The 24,003-nt window shown below is 32.2% G+C and overlaps 3 protein-coding genes and 1 non-coding gene across 8 annotated transcripts; 3 read left to right on the forward strand and 1 right to left on the reverse strand.

Annotated features, from left to right (window-relative positions):
- The first annotated feature begins 335 nt into the window (after window positions 1–335).
- Window positions 336–5,329, forward strand: LOC100800620 (uncharacterized). 2 transcript variants are annotated; one of them, XM_006605990.4, is made up of 9 exons: window positions 336–438; window positions 1,059–1,282; window positions 1,395–1,866; window positions 2,609–2,726; window positions 3,369–3,490; window positions 3,907–3,992; window positions 4,558–4,667; window positions 4,742–4,774; window positions 4,940–5,329. In XM_006605990.4, exons 2-9 carry the CDS (start codon window positions 1,192–1,194, stop codon window positions 5,000–5,002), a joined length of 1,095 nt encoding a protein of 364 aa, XP_006606053.1. In that variant the 5' UTR covers window positions 336–438; window positions 1,059–1,191; the 3' UTR covers window positions 5,003–5,329. The 2 variants fall into 2 exon arrangements, with proteins under 2 accessions (XP_006606053.1, XP_003555340.1); XM_003555292.5 differs by having other exon boundaries at window positions 368–459.
- A 5,815-nt stretch (window positions 5,330–11,144) lies between these two features.
- On the forward strand, window positions 11,145–14,709 carry LOC100804179 (probable serine/threonine-protein kinase WNK9). The gene is made up of 7 exons (XM_006605992.4): window positions 11,145–11,452; window positions 11,550–11,587; window positions 11,770–11,997; window positions 12,145–12,365; window positions 12,521–12,678; window positions 12,780–13,218; window positions 13,340–14,709. The coding sequence occupies exons 1-7, from the start codon at window positions 11,378–11,380 to the stop codon at window positions 14,371–14,373; spliced, it is 2,193 nt and encodes a 730-aa protein (XP_006606055.1). The 5' UTR covers window positions 11,145–11,377; the 3' UTR covers window positions 14,374–14,709.
- A 4,550-nt stretch (window positions 14,710–19,259) lies between these two features.
- On the forward strand, window positions 19,260–23,096 carry LOC100804707 (imidazoleglycerol-phosphate dehydratase-like). Of its 4 annotated transcripts, NR_183205.1 has the most exons (9): window positions 19,260–19,781; window positions 19,869–19,993; window positions 20,535–20,639; window positions 20,955–21,047; window positions 21,727–21,801; window positions 21,971–22,033; window positions 22,142–22,171; window positions 22,329–22,438; window positions 22,737–23,096. NR_183205.1 is itself a non-coding variant. In NM_001253234.3 (8 exons), exons 1-8 carry the CDS (start codon window positions 19,544–19,546, stop codon window positions 22,762–22,764), a joined length of 837 nt encoding a protein of 278 aa, NP_001240163.1. In that variant the 5' UTR covers window positions 19,260–19,543; the 3' UTR covers window positions 22,765–23,038. The 4 variants fall into 4 exon arrangements, 3 of the variants coding, with proteins under 3 accessions (NP_001240163.1, NP_001402066.1, XP_006605372.1); NM_001253234.3 differs by lacking the exon at window positions 22,142–22,171 and having other exon boundaries at window positions 22,737–23,038; NM_001415137.1 differs by lacking the exon at window positions 22,142–22,171 and having other exon boundaries at window positions 22,329–22,909.
- A 793-nt stretch (window positions 23,097–23,889) lies between these two features.
- Window positions 23,890–23,962, reverse strand: TRNAF-GAA (transfer RNA phenylalanine (anticodon GAA)). The gene has a single exon. It is a non-coding gene; the product is annotated as a tRNA-Phe (tRNA).
- Between the last annotated feature and the right edge of the window lie 41 nt (window positions 23,963–24,003).

Consider the following 24,003-nt stretch of genomic DNA (forward strand, 5'->3'; position numbering starts at 1 on the left):
TATTTTCTCTTTATCATTTCAAACTATTTTCATTTATATTTTTTTAAAATTTAATTATTTTAAGTATATATTCCTTTAATTTTTCTTAATTTATAAATTATATTTTAATAATTTTTAAAATAAATTATTAATAATTAAAAATAATCTTATTGTGATCTGAATTATTTATTGTACATCTAAAAAATATATTTTTCTGGTACGTAAATCTAAATATATTCATTTACTATTATTTTTAATTATAATATAATTTATATATTTTTTAAAAATATTTTTATAAATTTAATTATATAAAAGTAAATATTTATATAATCTAATTTACATGGTAAAATACTAGTTATTCATAATCAATAGTTGTCAGAAGAAAATAAAATAATGAAAGAGTAAATAAACCCCAAAGCGGCAGCGGGGCTTGTTTCTGCTGTGTGCGCTTTGCGTCTGGTAACCTTCATCTCTTTCTGGGTTTGTTTTTCTGTAACCTGCGCTTTCCTGTTATTGTTTAATGATGCGGTTGGATCATATGCTTTCAGATGTTAATGTTGGAATTAGTTTTCCTTTCCTTAACAACACCAAAAAAGAAAGAAAAACAGTTTCTTGCTGAAATTGCTGTCACTACCTAGCTAAGTTCTAATGTCTACCCAAAATCTGTTTTTTTTTTGTAAAATAATTCTCATCTTTTTCCTTCCGCACTTGAATGTTGATCGTGGCTTCATACCTTTTCCATTGTGTTTTTTTTTTTCTTCCTGAAAAGTTGTGATGTGGATTCATACCTGATACAGAGGTAAAAGTAGGATGGGAAATAATTACTCAGTTTATGAACTTGTGGATGATATATCTATAAATTAATGTGATTTTTTTTCTTTCTTTCTTATAAATTTTAGTAGGGCATAACTATGTCATTTATCAGGGTCCAGGTTTCACTCCTTGTCTTTCTGCACTGCTAAAACAACAATATTCATATGGTGTAGCTGCTTTGTCTTTTGAATTTGCTGCATCTGGCATTAGAACTTGTATCTCATCCTGATACCGCTATACACTTGACATTTGACAACTTTTTGCAGTGCAAATGAATTTTTGTTGCCCTTTTGAAGATAGTTAGACAAACTATTTTTTGGGGGGAAGGTTCAAGAGCAGTTTCATCCTTTGGACAGCTATTTGGTTTGAATTCTCCTCTCGTTGCCTGAAAGTTAAACAATGTCAGGTACAAGGTTTCTCTTCAGTAATGACATCCTTTTACGTGCCTCAGATGCCCCTCCAGTCAAAGGCCTCCTTGAAACTCATCCGGGTACTTTCAAAATGAGTAACAATTTAGTTAAATAAGTAAATGAACTCTCGAAAGATTTTTTTATACCTTTCCTTGTTTATTTTAAAACTTATTTAGCTAACTTCTGGTCTAGGTGCATACACAACATCACGCACTCACAACAATGCTTCATGGTTGTTATTTTGGGAGAGACACATGAAAAGACTTTCACAATCTATACAAATTCTATCGAATTTGGCGCCAGAGCTTCTATTTAAATCTAATAATTCTGCAATTCTGTTACCATCATCAGCAACCTTGCCAATATGGCAACCCACCGTTCAGATGCTTGTTAATGATTCGGTGTGCAAAGTCTTGCCGATTGCATTGAAAGAGAGGAATGATTGTGAGGAATTGGCCATTACAACTCTTGTTAGTGGTAATTTGGAGGAATTAAATGCATGTGACACCTTCAGTGAGGAAAGAATGAGTAAAATTCTTGATGTGCATGTGCATGTTGAGACTTATGTTCCTCCTACATTTGGTATTTGGGGAAATGGTGTACATTTGGCTGTAGTGGGCTATGGGAGGAATGTTGCAGCTGCTAAATATTCAGATTGGGTAAGGTCAGTTTATGCAATTTGATTGGAAGTATTATTAAACTCTTCTATTCTTTTGCCTTAAATCCTATATAAGAAAAATAACAGAATATTAATGAATAAAGATACAGACACTAGAAAGTATGATTATTTTTTATCTATTATGGTTTGCTTAAATTGCTTTAATCAGTTGTCTAGACACTAGGTTTCAAGAAGTGACACATCTACGGATCGAGGACATGAACTTACACAAACAAATAATTAAAGAACTACAACAACAACAACAACAACAACAACGCCTTATCCCACTAGGTGGGGTCGGCTAAATAATTAAAGAACTGTTAAAAATTATTTATATGATATTGTCTTAGCTCTTTCTGTTCTACCTCCAGCCAGCATGTGTTGCGTGATGACTTGGCTTCTCAGAGTTGATCTGATTTGATTTTTTTTAAGAGACACTGGTGATTTAATTGTTTGACTTCACAGAAATTATTTAGCATGTCTGTCACATGATTATGAATTTAATTATATATTAATGCACGGTTGATACCAAGCCAAGTTTTTTACTGAAACTTTATTTTTAGTGACTATAACTCCTGTAATGAATTGAGGATGATCTACTTTTCTTTTAAATTTCATTATTAATATTTATATCTGCAAGTTGTGGTCTCTGACAATGTAAAATTACATTAGATTAGTCATTTTCTTGCTGCTTGTTGTGCTGATGTTCCTTCCATTTTAATAGTTGGAAATTTTGTCTACAATTCAGGATTAGGAAATCTCTGGAAAAGCTCAGGCCTCCCTCAGTGACAGAACTGTTGCTGTCTAATGATGGGGATCAGATCCTCGAAGGTTGTGTGACAAATTTTTTTGTTGTTTGCTGCAAGGTGAGCTTAATTGATCTCTCAATTTAAATTCTAACTATATTCATGCTTATTTTATGCTAGAATTCCTTATGCCTTTTTTTTTATTATTAGTAACCATACTTTTGCATCACCCTCAACAATTTGAACCTAAAGCTGTTGTTACATAATGTAGTTGGATTGATCAAACTTTAATATACTAAAACTAATGCGATGAGCTTGCTTTAAATAGCATTGATTGTTGACTAGGACTATTCTTTGATATGATAGAGATTGACAAGCATACCTATTTATTAAAAACCTCTAAGTTCATCTGCTATTCATTTTGCAGCATGGAAAATTTCAGAATGAATTCCTATTTTTCGTCATATTGATGAATACACAGTACTCAACTACTCGCTGAGTTTCATGCCTTTATATGTTTGTGTTGTATTCTAAAATTTTAAGATTGTTTTCATGATAATTTGATGCTCACTGCACTATTGTGACTGCAAAAGTACCATGTTTTGAGTTTCTCCTGCTCTTTTGTTGTGTGTGTGCATGTGTGCATATTGAAATATTTTATGAAATAAGCTTATGTTACGCATCATGGATTTTACTTTCTAGTTCTCCTTGTGGTAGACAGGCATGTGCAACTTTTAGTGTTCATTTCCTATTTCATTTTAGGAAAGGAATTCAAATGATGAGAAGGCCCTGTGTGATTATGGAAATAAATACTCTTTTGAAGTACAAACAGCTCCGATCAGCGATGGTGTTCTTCCAGGAACAATACGCCAACTAGTGCTTGAGTATGATTTGATTATAAATCTAATTTTTCGCTGCTATACTTTCTTTGACTATAAAGAAACTGTGCCCTTGTGTACAAAATTTAGTAGAATTTATGTTATTTACTATGGTCTATAGTTTAACAATTGGCTTGATATTAGTATAAAATTTGTGTATCATAGTTATAAACTTAATTCTTAAATTCAGTTTGGTAAGAGGGGGGAGTCTTGTTTTCTCTAATATTGGGATTTTGTCTTGGCCACAGAGAAATGTTTGTGGGGGTAAAAATGAAACTAGGTTATTATTTGGTCAGGAAGATGTCACGCAGGAAGTGCAAAAAAATGGGGCCAGTGTCTTATTTTATAGGATAGATAGACTACTTAGAAGCACTAACAAGTTGCATCTTATATTATCGAGCAGTTACTTGCATTATGTGCAGGATATGCAGGAGTGAAGGAATTCCATTTCGAGAAGTTGCTCCATCATGGTCAGAATGTGAAATCTGGGAGGAGGCATTCATCACAAGTATTATTTTGGTTTTTCAATGCTTTTCATTTATTTTGTGTTCAAATGCTTAAGAATAGTATTATACAATAGTTCTTTTAGAAATTTCAATATCTATGTTGACTGAGTAGCTAATGAAGCCATATGAAAGCTGTAATGCTGTATAACTTCTAAAATTGATCCTTCCTGGATCTGAATCAACGGCTGATAATTGTTTCCAATACCTTTAAACTGGATCAGACTAGTTGTTGGACTCAAGAAATGAACACACTGAATTCTAAATAAAGACAAAATTCTGTTTTTGGGCCAGGTTTGAGCACAAAGACAGGTTTTCCCCCTAACAAAGAGCTTCCTCTTTCAAAACACAGGGAATAACAATCTGACACCTTAATTTCCTTTTACAAGTCTACAACACAACTTATGTATCACTAAACTGTCGCATCATCACTTATAAATATAACTTCCTAATCCGAAATTAATATAAAAATAAATGTCCACTGACTTTATAATACAAATTTATAACTGCCTAAATCAAATGCTGGGCTATCATATTCTAACATTCACTTGGGACTAAATGTCGTTGCAGATAGCTTGAGGCTTTTACAACATGTGGATAGTATTCAGGTTCCAACAGAATGGCAATCAGCCCATTCTAAAACGTGGAAGGATATATCATGGACAAAAAAGCAATTTCAGGTGGTATATTTCTACTGGTGCTGCAATTAATTCACTTTTTTTTTTTTTAATGATTTTCTCAACTCGAGTTGCAGGGTGGACCTGGGATGATCACAACTATTATCCAGGTAATTTATTTATTATTTCCCCATTAATGAAAAAGGTGGAAAAAGTAAGCAAAAGAAAACTTTGATTCTGAATCAAGCTTTGCTTGCCTTTCTATGTTTCTTGTTTCTAAATTATATTCCATAACATTGCAATCAGAAAATCAAAATGTCCTTTCTTTTAACCAGGAAAAGATTATGGAGAAAGCAATTCTGGAAGGGTACCCAATAAGTAACATATATGCAGGTTGAAGATCCCACTGAGTTGCTAATATGCTGGGATGAAACGGACAATAGTTGAGCATCTAGTTCTCCCCTTCTTTGGGCTTATACATTGGCAATTCCATATTTTCTTAGCTCATCAAATAGATGACAACAGTGTGATCTCTTGGAAGATGGCCGTTTTCTTGAATCTGAAGTCTGAACAACTTCATGAATAAGCCAGAGACCAAATAGAGAGAATTGGAACAAAAATAGAGAAATCAAGTTCTTATACTGATGTCTAGCAGGATTTATTTACTCCTTCATACACCACTTGTGTGAACATTAATATCAGCTTATATCTGTTTATATGGAAAATGTCTTCCAAAATCTTTTGCTGAAAAAAAAAGGAAGCAAATGAAACTAAAGCTAATTTCCCATGAACTGGACTCCGTCACATATCAGAGAGCATGTTATTGTGAATATCTAAGGGACAAGAGTGCCAGACCAAATTAAAATCATTAAATCTTGAGTCATGCTTAGCCAAACAATCCATGCAAGTGTTTGCTTCAAAGTATGCTCAAGTTTTACCTCCCAGTCCTTGGATGAGATTTTCCTTCTGTTATTCACAATACAAGCATTCATGTGATGGCCATTGATTCCCTGCTCCACTGTTGATTACCATTTGAGAAATAGAATGACTTAAGTTTCCTTATACCATGATTCTAAGCTAGTGTAAAACTAGAACTGTCAAATGGCTTAAGGCCTTCATCCCACTTTAACCACTGAATTTCTAGTCCCCCACTGGGTTATTTTCAGTTCAAATTCACATTTAATAATTTTAGGGGGTTGGAACTAGCTAGGGTTTTTGTGGGTCTGAGTCAGCTCGCTGTTGGTGCTAGCCACTCTAAATGTCATAAATCCATCGTCTCAACCACAAAAAGACTGCCGGATCCCCACTGTCGCATGCACACCACCGTCAGTGACATATCTGAGCACACTACACAGACCATTTTATTCAATAATTACAAATAACATAACAAATTTCATTAATTTTTGGGATTATAAGTGTATTTTTTTTATATATATCCGAACACCCCTTTATCGAGTTTCAAGTTATTAATTTGTTATGTTATTTTTAAAATGGTACATGGATGGCACCCTCTAAGATTCAAGAGATACCCCCTTCCTAATAAAAATGTAACTTCGCATTCTGTAAACTTCATGTCTCCCTTTGTACTTTTTAGTAAAATAAAAGCATGTATAGGCCATATAAAATGTAGAAATTCTTGGAATTAAGGTATTTTTGGTTTGTTTTTTTTTTCCTCAACGTAAATGTTTTAAATCATAACTACAAAAAAAAAAGTTTTCACTTTCAATTACAAAGATGCTATCAAATTTTCACTTTGTTCTCTTTTATCCCAAAGTTTGTATAGGAAACAGTTAAAAAAAAGAGAAAAAAACAATAAAAAGCTGTTCTCATTATTTCTTATACATTTTTTTAAAAGTAAGAAACAAAATAAAAAGAAGTGTAATAGAAAATGAATAAAAAATGAAAAATGTTTTCTTGAACAAACGATCCGTTGTTTTTATCTTTTTCCATACAACTTTTTGAAGACACGACATAAAATAATAATAAAAAATATGTAAAGATTACTAACTGTGCTGGGCTTCCGAGCTAAGCAAAAGAAATTCAAGATAAGTCAACGAAAATCTGGCTGCGTGACAAAAGAATTTTGGCCGTTAACAGATGAGACATGTTTCAAGTTCTTCAGAAAAAAAATAAAATGAAATGTCACATGCGAATATGGCAGCAGTATTGAATTTTGTCTTTAAGCCGATCGACAAAATAAGATTGCTATTATTATATGCAAATAAATGTGAACTGTGCTATTTGAAGAAATCAGATATATAAATTATGATTTTATTCGTTTGGTTTTATCTCTTGTTCTGGACATAGTGGCATCTGGAGAAATCGTACTTGATCACTCTATAACTCTGTAACATAAATAAATACATAATCCAAGTCCAAAAGATTAGTGAGTGCATAGAGAGACAAATACTTTTTTTCTTCTTCTTAAATCACACGCATTTTGTTGTCTTTTGTTCTAACCTTTAGAAATGTAAATCTTCTATGATAAATGACTCACCTCATACAAAAAGTGTTAGTTCCATAAGATCGGATTAGATAACTTTGTATGAGGATTCTTTGGCCCATTACTGAATAATAAAGTATAACAAACAAATCTTTAGAGCTAAAACATTTACAGCATGCATAAAGGAAAGAAGAGGCACAGTCTTGCTTAGTTGAGAGGCAAACAGCAGTAAACAACTTTTTGAGTTTTCTATACATATAAATTTATATTATTGAGAGTTTAACGGACCATGACATACTGGATTAAGCAAGCTTAAAAAACAAAAACGTAGAGATGGTGATTGTTAATTTTGTATCACTACTGTATATTCTATTGTTTTCATAAAGTACAATTCAACAGTTTATTTAAATAAATTTGGTTTAGAGTTTGCCAAAGTTGATTTTGATAGAATCATTTTTAAATTACAGTATTTAATATAATTGAAATGCGTGTCCAAATTAATCTACGCGCGTGTTTGGATCGCGTCCGGCACCAAAAACAAACGTAAGGGACGTGAAAATGTAAAGCAACTATTTCATATTTGATAGACGTGGAGAGAGAAAATATCGATTCACGTTTTTTTTTTTAAATTTTTTTTCCAAACACACGGTAAAATCATATTTCATATTTGAACGTGTATTTTAATTGATTTTATTTATTTAGGAGAAACAAAAAGTACATGATAATGTGAAGTTTATTTGAAAATATTTTCTAGGTTTTATCGTATAATGTTAAAAATACTTCATAAAACTTTATGAAGTCTCAACAACATACGCAAAAACAAAAGGGCACAAATGCTTGTTAGTTGTCACAAATTTAATGTTGGAAGTTCTTGTGAGCTGCTATATGTCTTAGTCTTAAGGCAGCATCCCTTTTGCCTTATCTGGCACCGGCCTCTAAAGCCTGTTGGGGGCACCATGCATGTGCATAGCCATAGCCTTGCTTGAAAGCACTTCAAATTAATCTTTGGGTCGCTTTGGTGGGTACGTATCGTGATGTAAGCTTATATATCAGTGGGGATTGAGTTTGGTTGTGGAGTGGACTAATTTTTCATAACGTGATAAATTAATATTTAAGAGATGTTTTTTTTTCCTACATGTATTATGTATGTGACTTATATTGTTAATAGGCTAATGGATGTATTCACTCGCATGGGAAACGAGTGTCTCATAATAAATTAATTATATAAATAAAATTAATAATCAACATATTTAAAAGTTAATCTATTAGTTCTATATTTTTTTTTATATAATTACAACTAAAAATATATACTATTTTTTTTCTTATACAAAGGACTTGATGGAGTATTAAACAAATCAAATCTATCAAGTTTTATACAATTCATAAACTAACATTTTCTTTCTTGCTCCACTTTGTTATGAAATATAATATACATTATTTAAAATATAAGTAATTTTTTTACTATTAAACAATATGTCTATAAATATATAAAATTTGATACATATGATGATTGATTGTCAAGTGCACCAATGCATCTCAAGTAGTACAGTTAAAACTGAAGTTCGAGTATCATATTCATATAGACTTTGTTTGTACTTAGGCAGATGAATATTTAATTAAGAAAAAGATTTGGAAAAGGTAGTAGAAAATAGTAAATTAAATTGCTGAAAATTAAATCAACAAGAAAAAGAATTAAACATGAATTTAAATTAATTAATTAAAGATGAAAAAATCCAATAATATTGTAGAAGGCAATCTAGCATAGTAGATGTAATGTTAATGATTTTTCTCTATTTATAATTATTCCAATTTACTCTAACTTTGGTTCTCCGCATGGAAGAGTCTAATTTATCTATTTTCTCTTCCAAATCCCTTTGTAAAACTAAAATAATAAATTTCATTAAGAATAAAGATGTATAGCAAGCTAAACAAATATCAACTTATCCCTAATGATGACTTTATTTAGATACCATTTTTCAGTTCTATTAGAAAATAATGTTTTTCAATGTTACCCCTAAAACTTACCATGCAAATGGGTGATCAAGTCACAGGTAATAATATTAAGCACAAGAAAGGATAATGCAAAAGTAATATTCATAAATAGATAGAAAGAGAAATTACATAAGAGTAATTGGCTGCTAAGTTTCCAACACAAGGTTTTAGCCTCTCATTATCATCTTATCATGGAGACTTTGCAATTGCAAGACGAGAATATTTAGTAAGAGGGGGGAAGATAAGAAAGGGAATAGAGAGAAAGAATGACTCATATTGCTTGCTTCTCTCCCTTCTTGCCTTTGCCTGTGTTCTGTTGGAATTTCTGTATATCTTCTCCTTCTTTTCTTTTCTTCTTTTATAGGTACAGATTATCAGACTTCTGAATTAGTCTGATTTCCTTAATTAGTTGTGTTTTCCTCAATTAGTCTTTTTTCCTTAATTAGTCATTCTTTCTTTGGTTAGTCTTTTTTTCTTAATTAGTCATTATTTCCTCAATTAATTGGCTTTCTTTAATTATTTCCGCATTTCTAGGCTTTATTTTACTCATTAAGCTTCATAAATCCATCAATTTTAATATTCTCTGCATAAAAATTTAAATGATGTTAATTTAACAATTATTTGCTCAAAAAGGAAAAATTAAAAAAAAATTACAAATTCTTATATAATTTAACCTCATAATATACTCATTAACCGTTATCAACATATCATCATTAAGATAATATTACATAATTAAATTGTTGAAATGGTAAAAATAACTTTTGCAAAGTGTTATTAAGTGCATTCTTTTACTAAATTTGTCATAATGTTTTTAGAAACACAACTATTTGTTGTTCAATCACTAATGGATGCTCTTCCATTCATATGTTTCTTTGAGGACATCCCATAAAATTGGAACCAAATTTGACAAATAATTATCAAATTTTGTTTTTGGAAAATAGAAATACACTACTCTTAACAAAAATCTGGGAAAAATAATACAAATTAAAATTGATAACTAAGTTATAAAAAAAAGTTAGAGGTTCAAAACTAATTCTCACTAAATATATTAAATCTGAAAAAAAAATTATATTTTCTCGTTTCACATCATTTTATCATATAATATATTATCAAAATATAAACAACCTTTTGTTATTGAATTACACATATATAATTATTCAAATTACTTCAAATTTTATATATGACTTCAAGATAATAATATTACACAATTCAATAGTTAAAATGATAATAATTTAACCATTTTGACATTCAGTATCAATTAATCCTACATCCACTCCTATTTTGGAAAGAAAAAAAATACTGGAAAAGAAGTTAGAATCCAGGACAACTAAATTAAAAATTACACAAAAAAACCAAAAAACAAAATTTGAGGCTGAAAAGCAATTCCCTACCAAAAATCCACATGCACAGTCAACTTGAAGGGTAGGCATAGCTAGAATTCAATAGCATCGGTCCCCTTTTCTTTATCAAAAGCCAGGTAACCATGGGGCCACCACCACTGATCCACCTGACTTCTTGACCAATTATCTCTACTCTCTTCATCACCACTGCTCCTAATAACTCTTTCTATTTTAAGTCCTAATGCTAACACCAAATTTTAAAGTCCACCTGTGTCCTCCACAGTGGAGAAGAACTAAAATAAGAAAGCACCCTTAGAGAAGTAACACTGAGGGCATGGCCAAATCAGAAGAACAAGTTAATCAAATTTACTAAATTAGTAATAATAACTAACAACATCCAAATTCCCAACTAGAGAGGTTTTTATAAATTTCAATGATGAAAAGTCTAACCTTCTCATAAATGCAACAGAACCCAAATTCCCCTCCCGTGCTTAGAGCACCACATAAAATGTTTGTTTAATAAGAAAGCCTATAAAATTAAAAAACATTGGTTGGTCCATGCAGTGCAAGCTGTTACATTTAGAGAGTGATAATGATTTTACAGCTCGTGATGAGATGTAAAAAGTTAGAGGAGGCTAGAAAGAGAGAGTGTTTGTCAGTTATTGTCAGAGAAGCGTGGTGGTAGATTAGAGGTATCACTCTCCTACCTTGAAAAAATTTGCCTTGCTGTATAGGTTAGTTGGCATTTGGCAATAACTTTGTCCTTTTAATGGACCTTCCTAGGCTCTTTCTCCCTCTCTCTATATCCACAGAAAACCAAATAATTAGTTATTACAGTTTCTATATTCCTTGTATATGCATTGACAAAACTACTCACTTTTTTTCTTCTCTTTTCTCGTGTTCTTTATCTCTCTCGCTAGCTCACAGAAGAAGAAGAAGTAAAAGGCCTTTATTTATAAATAAAAGAAAAGGAGAGAACAGATAATAAGAAACAAAGCATGAATGGTGCTGCATGTGTTGAGGCAGAGTGCTGTGAGTTTGTGGAAGTTGATCCCACGGGAAGATATGGAAGAGTATATACTTTCTCTTTTACTACTCATCAATTTTTCTTAGTTCTTTATATTCCAAGTTCTGTGTCTGATTATAGGATTTGGATTTCGTGTTTAACAGTACAATGAAATTCTTGGCAAAGGAGCTTCTAAGACAGTGTATGCATCAGATCCTTAATCTCTTGGTTTTCAGCACACCCTCCTCTGAATTTTCTAAACAAAATCTTTAACTGCTTTGATATGTTTTCCTTTTTGTTGTTTAAGTGAAACAGTTAACGGGGTTTCAATGAGTTTTTTTTTTTCTTCTTTTCTTATAATGAGACCATATTCATTTGTTGCAGCTATAGAGCATTTGATGAGTATGAAGGGATAGAAGTAGCATGGAATCAAGTAAAGTTTTATGACTTTTTGCAGAATCCTGAAGATCTTGAGAGGTTATACAGTGAAATTCATCTTCTCAAGACATTGAAACACAAGAACATCATGAAGTTGTATACTTCCTGGGTTGATACTGCCAACAGACACATTAACTTTGTCACTGAGATGTTTACCTCTGGGACTCTGAGACAGTACGCTCTTTCCTTATTTTTTTAATTAGTGTGCGTATATATGTATGTATGTGTTCCATTCAATGCTATATTCAGGTAATTCTAGCTTCTGCTTCTTGTTTTTGGCTTATAATATGAGTGTGCTTATTATATTCATTGCGTGAGCAGGTACAGACTTAAACACAGACGGGTGAATATCAGAGCTGTTAAGCATTGGTGCAGGCAGATTTTGGAAGGGCTTCTCTATCTGCACAGCCATGATCCTCCTGTGATCCATAGAGATCTCAAGTGTGATAACATTTTCATCAATGGCAACCAAGGGGAAGTCAAAATTGGTGATCTGGGCCTTGCTGCAATTCTCCGCAAATCTAATGCTGCTCGCTGTGTTGGTGTGGAGAACAGCATCATGAAAGTCTTTGATTATATTCCAAAATATGAATATGAAAATGTTACTTATCTCTTTGATAATTAGTTCTCCATCTCTGCACAGTTTACCAGTTTAAGACTCTTGATTTGCTTATTCTTCTTCTTTGTTTTACTCCAGGCACACCTGAGTTTATGGCTCCAGAAGTGTATGAAGAGGATTACAATGAGTTGGTTGACATATACTCTTTTGGAATGTGCATCTTAGAGATGGTCACTTTTGAATATCCTTATAGTGAATGCAACCATCCTGCTCAAATTTACAAGAAAGTTGTATCTGTAAGAACCCAAATTTGTTGTTGGTTTATTTATTTTACCTTGATTCATTTTTCTATTCGGTTTTTCTTCTTGCTCCACTTATTTGCATGCATATTTTACAGGGGAAGAAGCCAGAAGCTCTTTACAAAGTAGACAATCCCGAGGTTAGGCAGTTTGTAGAGAAATGCTTAGCAACTGTGTCCCTCAGACTTTCAGCTAGGGAACTCTTGGAGGACCCTTTTCTCCAAATTGATGATTATGGATTTGACTCAAAAGTTTTGCAGTATCAAAGAGATTGTTATGAAGTAACGCCATTAATTAGACAACCTGTGAATGGAATTTGTATCATTAACAACAACTTAATGAGTGGGGACACTGATAATATTGGTGGTTATGGGCCTGTATCTGAATTGGATTATCATCAAGACGATTTTGAAGCGACTGAAATTGGTCTCTTTGATTGTGAAGAGGACGACAATTTGGCTGAAGTTGACACCACAATCAAAGGTAGAAGAGAAGACGATGGCATCTTTTTGAGACTCAGAATAGCAGATAAGGAAGGTTAGCAGTTCACTTTCTTATTTTCTTTTTAGTCTTGATAATTTCATATTCTGTTTTTTTTTTTTCTCATACTTTCTACATAAGAAAAAAAACCAAACTAACAATCCATTCCTCTAAATAGGTCGAATTAGAAATATCTACTTCCCATTTGACATTGAGACTGATACCGCATTGAGTGTTGCAAATGAAATGGTAGCTGAGCTCGACATAAATGACCAAGATGTAACAAATTTAGCAAGTATGATAGACAATGAAATTGCAAGATTGGTCCCAGAGTGGAAAACAGGACCCAGAATAGAGGAAAAATCAGAATGTTCAAGTGCAAGTGTCTGCCTCAATTGTGCTGCAAACGGTTCCTTGTTTGATTATGTATCATCAAATAATCCATGTGGCAAGAACCTTCAATTTCTTCATTGTTCTAAAACTGGATGTGCTGCAGTTCATGGCCGATTTGAAGAGATAACATACCAAGTTGAAGGGTCTGAAAATAGTGCTAGAGAAGGTGCACTGGATGAATCAAGCCAATCCAATGGCATTCAATATACAGATATCTGGGCTCAGAGAGATGAACCGGATTTATGCCATGAAGAGTTAAAAGAGATGCACTGTGACCAAGCTCATGAGGCATCAAACTCATCAAACATCAAGGAGGATAGAAAAACTGTTAATGTGGATGAACAAAGTGATCTCAATACCAAAAAGTCTTCTTCAAACCCTGCACCAAATTGTGTTTTCTTGGACTATGAAAATGAAATAAGGCAAGAACTAAGATGGCTCAAAGCAAAGTACCAAATGCAGTTAAGGGAGCTTAGAGACCAACAACTAGGGCGTAAACCAAAATTTACTAGCATATCTCCTGACCCCGAAAAATTGGAGCATTTGAAAGATGGAATTCTGAGGCTATCAGATACACCCAATTTGAAGATACAAAACAATAAACCACTATTGAGAACTATAGTTTCTGGGAAGCATTTTCATGTTGAATCTGAGAAATGCAACACTTTGGCTGATCAAATGGTTCAAAATGTTGATGAGATTTGTCAGTCTAACAGTCCTGAGCAAATGATCACAGCCAGGGATTTCTTTACAGGAGTATTGCTTCCACACTCACTTCAGAGGGCAACCTCACTTCCTGTTGATGCAGTAGATGTCTAGAAACTAGAAACCACCAAAGTTCATAATTTTCTCATCATAAGTGGGCACCAATGTATCTACATTAACTGGTTGCCAGTTTACTTAAATTTAGGGAAAGAAAATCAGAGCCAGAGAGTGATAGGAGTTACTCAAACGACCCTAGATGTAATTAGCTTGTGGGCACCCTTTTCTAGTAAGGTCACTTGACCTAGTATGAAAAATGCCATATGCAAATCATGCACAGGCTAACGCAATCACATTAATGTAAGCAAAGTTTTCCCTTGAGATGCTGAATTTCAGCTCCATCTCCTAGAGGATTATATATTACAGATCATATGAGATGCTATATTAGAAAAACCTGTGAGACTTCTCTATGATAGAAGTTTTTATCCATTTATCTTTTGTTAACCTTTCTCACTAGCATAATGTAATGGGTAATGAGGCAACTATGTAATGCTAGAAATGGGAGAAATCATTGTATAATTTAGATCATCAAATATTTATGATCAATCTTTACATGGCACGTTTTTCAATTTACAAAAAATAACTAATAAAATTTGACTACATGTTACATGAAGATTGATAAGACCATAGACATGTAGTAGTCTAAATCATACAATAACTTTTCTATTGGTGCAACAAGTATCAGTTTGACTTGGGGGATGATAATTTAGTAGCCTTGGGCCGTAAAGTTGCCTTGTTACCTATTCTGTTAGGAACTATGGATTCCAGAAATGGAGGTAAATGTAACAAGATACTTGTACAATTGGGAGTCTCTAATTTTAGTTCCTTCTTCCTTGGCAATAATGTAATTAAGTGATATGAAATATTCGTAATTTCTAGTTTGAGCCCTATGCCTTTGCCAAATAATAGAAAGAATTTTTTGAGATATATATTACTTAAAAGATCGCTTGAACACTACACTTTATTCTCCATTTTGATGGATAACGCCAAAGAGGAACCGTCTGAGACCATTGTGGGGCGGTTTCTGAAGAGCAAGGAAGAAATGGTCCATCATTTTGTGTGATGTTTAATGCTCTCTGCTAATACGAACACTTCAACATAACAGCGACGCCACATGCTTTTGTTGATGTATATAGATATTTCAAAGGCACAGATAAGATGTTGGCTCTGACAAAATATTATTTCCTTGTAAATATGCATACCCTTGGCTGGAAATTTTGTTGGCCAAATATTGAACATACCCATTAAAATCTACCAAAAAGTTTGAAGGAATTTTCGAGATTAAGATTTACTATAAACTGGATAGGTCCATTTCCATTAAAGTCACTTGTGTTAAAAAAAAAAGAATGATGTAAAGGGCTCTAATGACTATCTCGTGTCTATCTCGATTCAGTTTCAATGTTTATTGGCTAACCTACACTATGCTATAAATAATGTTATGATGCTCTACTTTTATTATCATGTCTGGTTATGTGCTATCACAACTCAAGTTGGGGGTTTGGTAACTCAATATCAAATTGTCAATTTTTTATGATGTATAGGTGTTATTTTGACGTGGCTTTGCGTCTCAAAATCTCATTTAAGTGGGTGTTTGGCCCCACTTGGAAGGGCAAAAAACGCGTATGTAGTAAACGCCATAAGCCCATAATACGTAGCTTTCGGGTTAACGTGAGTTGTCGCGATTCTAAACACACCATAAGTGAAAGAAAAAAAATGTTTTTGCTTTCTTTAATGTTTCAAAATTTAGTGATTTTAAAAATCATAATCAATTTTACGAGTTTAAATATAGCAAAAATGGAAAAATTATATATATATATATATATATATATATATATATATATATATATATATATATACCTTTTACTATTCTTTTCACAAATATAAAGGAAGGAAAGAGTATACATTTTGTGTATTTAAGAGTAAAAGATTTTATATTATTAATTAAAAAATAAGAATAAATGATTATTTTGATATGTGTAAATTGATGATAATTTAGTATATGTCTTGCTGTTAAATTTTTGTGGGATCATCATTAAGTTAGAATAATTTAATATTAATGTACAAAATTTACTAATCAATTTATAATTAAATTATATGATAAAAAGTAATTTTTGTTCTTTTTAGACACTCAAAGATTAAATTAGATTTATTTATTTATTTTTTCAATGACTAATTACATATTTAGTTTAACATTCTACACCATCGTTGCTCTCCAAGTCATATCAGTTTTGAGGCAAAAGCAAAAAGTTACTTTCAATGATTCACTTCCTGTCATGTAACCACATATCCAAACACAATAGATTATAATGTTTAGATATTCAAATATCAAAACAATCGTCTTTTTTGAGATGATGATCCTTTTGGTTTCATTTATGCTTTCATTCTTTTGTATTCGGATGCATAAAAAATATCAATATAGTCATTTATCCTAAAAAAATTATTATCGGTGTGACTTTTAAAGTAATTTTTATAAAAGTAAATAAATTTATTATATATGGTGATTTGGAATTGAATAATAGTAAAAATATCCTAATTACTCAAAAAGAAATAAAGAGAGAAGTATAAAATAGAATGAACAATGGAATGAAGAATAAAGAATAAAGAACAAATAAATTATAAAATATGTTTATAAGAATTTATATCTTTAAAGAATGTAGATATTGGCAGCCTTGTTGGTTATCTCTCTTCATTAGTACATATGCTATTGATGGGGTTGGTTGGTATTGCCACTTTATACTAACAACAGACTGCTACATGGCATCCTACGAAAATAAAACATGGTAATGTGTAGGCCATACAAATGCAATGAATGTCATCATAAACACACGTAGACGGATTCCTTCATTGTGGCACTTTACTAGTAAACATTAAATTATGAAACCAGAAAAGCACTACTACAAACAGCCGTGCATCATCTCTGTTCAAAAATTAAATTATTGCCAAGCTTCCGTCGCTATAACCCCAACTCCATTCTTTTTTTTTTTTTTTCATTTTGGGGTGGACGTGGAATAGGTTAAAAATCAATAATAGGAGAAGAGAAGGTTATGGTATTCCAAAGCGATGGCGTCTGAGACAGAACCAACTGCATAATTTGGGTGCGCAAAAAAAATTGAATTTTGATGGATATCATCAGATTATGTTCAAATTCTGGGGTCAGAGCAGTTGTAAAGTATGATAACTTTATTGACATTTGGCAGATAGCAGAATATACATCAACAGAGTTGAATTTAAAGAAGTGTCGGTTAAATCCACGTAACAATGATCACAGGCAAGGTCTATTGCTACATAATGAGTGTTCGTCCTCTTCTTGACAATTGGATAGCAAAGTGATGACTATAAGATGTAACTTGCAAGGAATAAAGGCTACCATCATCTCAATAGAGGCTCCTTATCCAACGTGCTGAGCTCTTCTATTAAAAGCCTACCAATCCACTAATGCACATAAAAGCATAGGTGTCTAAGGGAACTATAATTTTTTTTAGTGGATTGACTGTTTTTAATCAATGTTTTAAAAGACGGTTTAGGATCGCGATTTAGAGTTACCACGACAGCAATTAACAATTGTGATTGTGTCGGTTGTATTTATCTGTAATTTTCCACTGCATAAAATATAACAATAAAATTGTAATCACAACTATAATTTAAAAATTAAAATCTTGTTTTTTTTTAATTAATGTTGTTTTATTGAGATAGAACTCAGTCTGTATGATTAAATTGTAAGACAGCTTGTTAATTTGTTTTTTAACCAAGTAATTTTATTTTTTTTTATCAAAATGCTCTTAGGTTCCTTATGGAGTAACTTTCTCGCAGGCCAACAGAACAGAAAGAATAAATTGCCTACTCAACTAAAGTAGAATACTGTTACCACTTTCAGACTAAGTAAGCATCAATCAATAAGAATTTATCACTTATATAAACACCTAGAAGTTATGGATTAACCTAAGAGGGTTCACTAAATCATCTAACTGATAGATTCAAAACTAACTTTGTTGAACATGTTCAATTTGATAATACGAGACTTAGCCTGCAAGCTTGATCTCATGTTATCAAATTAGAGTCAACAACGTTTAAAAAACTTGCAGATGAAGTCTCATTATCCAATTAAACATGTCTTACCAGATCATACAATACGGAATTGGTGTTGGAATTAAAGCCATTTTCTTGATCTCTTTCCATATTTTTAAAATCGTACGGTAGATTGCATCTCTTTGTGGGTGAAGTGCATCCTCAACCCCAAAAATATGGACTTAATTTATCCTGCATTGAACCCAACTAAATCCTTATTCTTTCTTTACAGCCCTATCGTTCACCGACTCCCTAATCTTAACAGCATCCTCTCATTTACCCCATGTTGAAAGTGTAATAATGTCTATATGTGTATGTTATTTTAATCGTTACATTGATTAACAAAAGTATAATGTCTATATGTTATTTTTACTTTATTTTAAATTTGGTTGAAATATTTTAAGATATAATATATAACTGCATAATATTATTAGAACACTTATTATTAGAACACACAATGTAATAAAAATATAGCATTTGATACTAAAACATGTAATTAAAATAATTAATCTATAAATTAAAAATTACAGTAATTTAATATTCATTAAAACTAAAGGTTATTTTCTTATTTTTGTTTTAAATTTAATTACATATTTAACAAATAATTAATTTTGATTATTATTATACATCAAAAATATATTTATACGAAAAGAAAGAAGGAACATGCATAAATATTATAAAATAGTTTTACTCCATCATTCAACTATAATCATATCATATATAATAATAAGACTGTTGATACTTATACATGCATAATAATTTGTTATACATATTCACTTTTCATCTCATTATTTGTGTTTGTGATCTCAACATTTTTTTGTTATAAAAACATATCCCACTAGTTACGCTCCTTAACATTCTATAATTTTTCTTTTTTAAAAAAAAAGGGAGAAATGGAATCCTTGTCCCTCTTTTTCCTTATGATTATTCTATTAGTGCCAGTGTATGTGTATCATTATTTTTCTTTTGGTTTTGAAATAGATCCGACCCAATTGCAGCCCTGGTCATTTTTTTCATGGGTTGGGTAAGCGTACAATTTAACTGGGCTTGTTGACTTCCTTTTCAATCCAAATTCACGCCAATTTTTTTTCCGTGGACCAAAAACAGCCTTGGAGAAAGATCGGCGTTGTGCTGTTGCTGTTGCTGTTTTGCTACATTCTGAATGGAGCTTTCTGCACCTTCTTCACCCTCTCTTCTAAGATGTCCTTCATCCCTGCTTCTGAATTCTAGGGTTAGGGTTTTCCATACAATACCCAACCCCACACGCCCACCTTTCCAAGCTTCAATCTTTTCACTCAACCAACGCAATCTCACTCCAATGGATCTTCCCAGAAACGTCTCCTCCGCTGCCTTGGTGGGAGACAACGCTTCGGCCACGACCACTTTGCCAATTGACTCAGGTCGATACAATCCTCAGTTTCTAATCTTCATTTTTCTCAGATTTTAGATTTTCCAATGCGTTTGAATCCCTTTTCGATCATTTTCAGATGCTAGAATCGGAGAGGTTAAAAGGGTCACCAAGGAGACCAATGTATCAGTCAAAATAAACTTGGATGGTTCTGGGGTGGCTGATAGTAGTACTGGAATTCCCTTCCTCGATCATATGCTTGATGTCAGTAATTTCAACTCAATTTTAGTGCCTTTTTGTTGCTTCATTTACTTTTTATATCCCATTGTTGCTATCTGCCTTAAAGTGTAATATAAGATTTCAATCATTGTTCATATACATATATGTTCACGTATGATCCAGAAAATAAATGTTGTGAGAGCCAAAAAAATTAGTTAATTAATTTTAGTATTATACACTGAATAATCCTCTGTACATTTGATGTTAGCTTAGTAAAATACATCCAAAATGAAAATGCATATTATTCCATCGAAGTTCTTGCTATGATAGAATAATGAGCATGGTCATGTGGAATGAAAGAGATGAAAGGCTAGGCGGATGTGAGATGAATTTTGAATTTGTCTAGAAAAGAATGTATCTCCTTGGAAAGATTTGCATTGTTTGAACCTGGTCATAAATGAGGAGTCTTTTGTTTTTTGCTTTGTATCTTGACAACTAAACATTAAAGGCTACTAAGGATGTAAAATTATTCACTTGAGATTTGAGATAATGGTTGAGGAAACTGAACTTGGTTGTGATTTTTCAGCAACTTGCTTCACATGGGCTGTTAGATGTACATGTAAAGGCTACAGGTGACATACATATTGATGATCATCACACAAATGAAGACGTTGCCCTTGCTATTGGAACAGTATGCAAACCATTACGTTAGCTTATTCTTTCTTTTTGATTTTCTATATTACAATTGTTCCTTGAAACTTAAATGTGCTTTATTATCTTGCATTGAAGATTCACATGCAAGTTATATCTTTATATTTCGCCTTTTCCTTTCTATGCACTATGGCATCTAAATAATTGCTGACGATTCTAACAACTATAATGTCAATTCTAATCTTATACAAACAAGGTTTTTTTTTAATTACACCAGTCTTTATTTTTTTTTAATAAATTTGCATTTATCTATCATCTTGTTAGAACTAAGAGGTTTCTATTACTACATCTTCAGGCTTTGCTGCATGCCCTTGGTGATAGGAAGGGTATTAACCGGTTTGGTAACTTCTCTGCTCCTCTTGATGAAGCATTGATACATGTTTCACTGGTAATTTTCATACTGTTTGTAGAAATAATCATCAATTATTAGTTAATGTTAACATGTAGGTGGCAGGAAAGTGAGATTTGTCCTTGCTTATAAACATGGTGAATGGATAAACACACTTCAAAAAATGTTTTGACTTTTTATGTGTAACCTTGATATTGGTAATATGCATCAAGAAATTCAAATTACTCCTAAAGTTTGGTTGCTTCAGACAAAGGGACACCACACATATGAGCTTGTGATGAGGCTCATTTGTTTGCACACAATACTTCTGAATGGAAATTAGAAAGTTCTAGTGTCCAATCTGATCACTTTTATAAGCTTATTTTTTCCTCTATAAATTCGTTATATATTTAATTTCTTTAGGATATCTTTCCTCCATTACTGTTCAGATTCCCAGATATCAACAGTTAGTCACAAGTTAGTTATAGTAGAGCATCACATCAATAGTTAGTTGGAGTGGTTGGAAGGATAGAAGTTTTAGCTTAAATAGAAGTAGTGGCAGAAGGAATTGTCATCCAGATTTCTTAGTACTGGGTAAACAGAACAGTAGCTCAGTTGTGAGGTGAAATCCATGGAGGAGAGATCTTTCTCTTTCTGTTCATTTTTTAGTCAAGCAATAAAATTTCTCTTATTTTCTCTCTACTTCCTTCATGGGTTCCTCGCACACTTACTTTTTCAGGATTTGTCTGGCCGACCACATCTAAGTTATAATTTGGACATACCCACTCAGAGGGTTGGGACATATGATACTCAGGTAGTGTATGCTGTTTAATTACTTCATTAAAGTTTAGAATTTTGCCTATTGAGCTTCTGATGTTTCCAAATATTTTTTTAATGTGAATCATCTTTCATGCTTGTTCCTTTTGTCTTTCCCTTTATTCTTATTATTTACTAATGAACCTGCTGGATATCCTCATTTATAGTTGGTGGAGCATTTCTTCCAATCCCTGGTGAACACGTCTGGTATGACACTTCACATTCAGCAGGTATTAATACATAGAACTTCATAATCAGTTATAGTCATTAAATTTGTAAATATATTCATGCATATCATTATGAAAGAAACATACTGAATGCTGTAGATGTTTTACCAGGGTTCTATGATGTATCCCAAAGCCACATAGGTTAGAAATTGAGATATTGTTTCTATTTTCTCTATGCATTGACAGATGATTGACTACATCATCCAACTTGAGGCTTATGCTTTTTTCTAGTTAATGTTTTATATTCCAATTTTGAAAACCTTTTAACAGAATATACATGCATTCCCTCTGAGCACAGCTTGCTGGGAAAAATTCTCATCATATTATTGAGGCAACCTTCAAAGCTTTTGCTCGGGCTCTTCGACAAGCAACAGAGTATGATCCACGTCGCCGTGGAACTATACCAAGGTATGGTATCTTTGAAATTGCCTTTTGATTTTGTGGGTAGACGAGAATTAGATTTTATTCACTTTATTATTTGCTGCTAGTATTACTTGAAAACCATTTTAATATTTTTCTCTCCTCGTTTATAACAAAGACGATATCTCTGCTCTATAGGATCAAACCAGCTCAATCATTTTTTATTCTCTTCTCTACATGCTTTGCATTCACATCTGCTATATGTCTATGAAAACTATGAATTTCCTTGAAAATCTGCTTTTGATGTAAAAAGCTACTAATACTATCCATCAATTTCTATGTGCAGTTCGAAAGGGGTTCTGTCCCGTAGCTAATATTTTTCTGGCGGTGGACCTTCATGGCTCCACAATCACAGTCCTTAGATGCTGTGTGATGGATAAATGCTTGTGCGGGGGCAGTATTTGTGATAGAACACTGACCTCTGTAAACAATATTGTTGTACGTATACTTATTTCTAGAAATAAAAATAAATTTTCTAGTGTTTTTTGGTGTACATTTTTTAAATATAATAAGTGGAATTACATTTTTGGTTTTTTTGTCGAGACCGGTCCAGTTGTTATGTCCTCAAAGGAATTTTGTTAGTGCTCCAGAAACATGTGCTCTGTCCCCCCACTCGTTTCCACTTTTTCTACTCACCAAATATTACTTTCATATCATATAAAATTATAATATAAATACATTTATATCATCTAATTTTGTTTAATTATTTAAAAAGAGGATCAAAATTAAAAATATTATGTTAGTTTTAAGATGGTAATTTATTTAAAATGAATTCAAATATGAAATGATGATTATTTTAAAGTATATAATTATCAAATTCTGAGCCAAGTAATTAAATGCTTTTTTTTTGTCATGTTCCTTATTAGCAGCATTGAGTATGACTAATGTTATACTGTTTTGCGGAGGTATAGAAGAAGAGCACATGGAATAAGTGTAAAAAATGAAGAGTTATTTGTATAAAATTTATACTTGGTCAAACAATAAAAAATATGATGCATATGACTTTTAAGGTAATTAAAATTTATTATATATAATGATTTATGAATTGATGACGATGTAATTTTTTTTCATCCTATTTACTTGTAAATAAAAGAAAGTAAAACAGATAAAATGGTATCTTGTTCTTTTTCTTGGGGTAGACTGAGATAAAGAATACATAAAGTACAAAGAGACTCAATTTTCCGACAGTACTCTCTAGTTTTGGTTTGGGAAGAGAGGGGGTGGGATAACCATCAGCCAAAACCAGCAAGTAAAATTAACATGAAAAAGGCAAAAAAAAAAGTTTGATCAATTTTTTGGTATAAAATTTAATTTGAATGAAGAATAAATTTGATTAATGACGGCATCCAAGGAGTTAGAAATGGTGCTATTTAACACATTGATGCTCTACAAAAATACTTTAGCTGAATAAAGAGAGAGTGAAGTAAAATAAAAACTCTTGCGGTGAACGTGGATCGAACACGTGACCTTCAGATCTTCAGTCTGACGCTCTCCCAACTGAGCTATCCCCGCACATTTACTATCTATACAAATTTTATAAAAAAACAAAGATC

This window comes from Glycine max, chromosome 20, assembly GCF_000004515.6.
Source record: "Glycine max cultivar Williams 82 chromosome 20, Glycine_max_v4.0, whole genome shotgun sequence".
Lineage (NCBI taxonomy): Eukaryota > Viridiplantae > Streptophyta > Magnoliopsida > Fabales > Fabaceae > Glycine > Glycine max.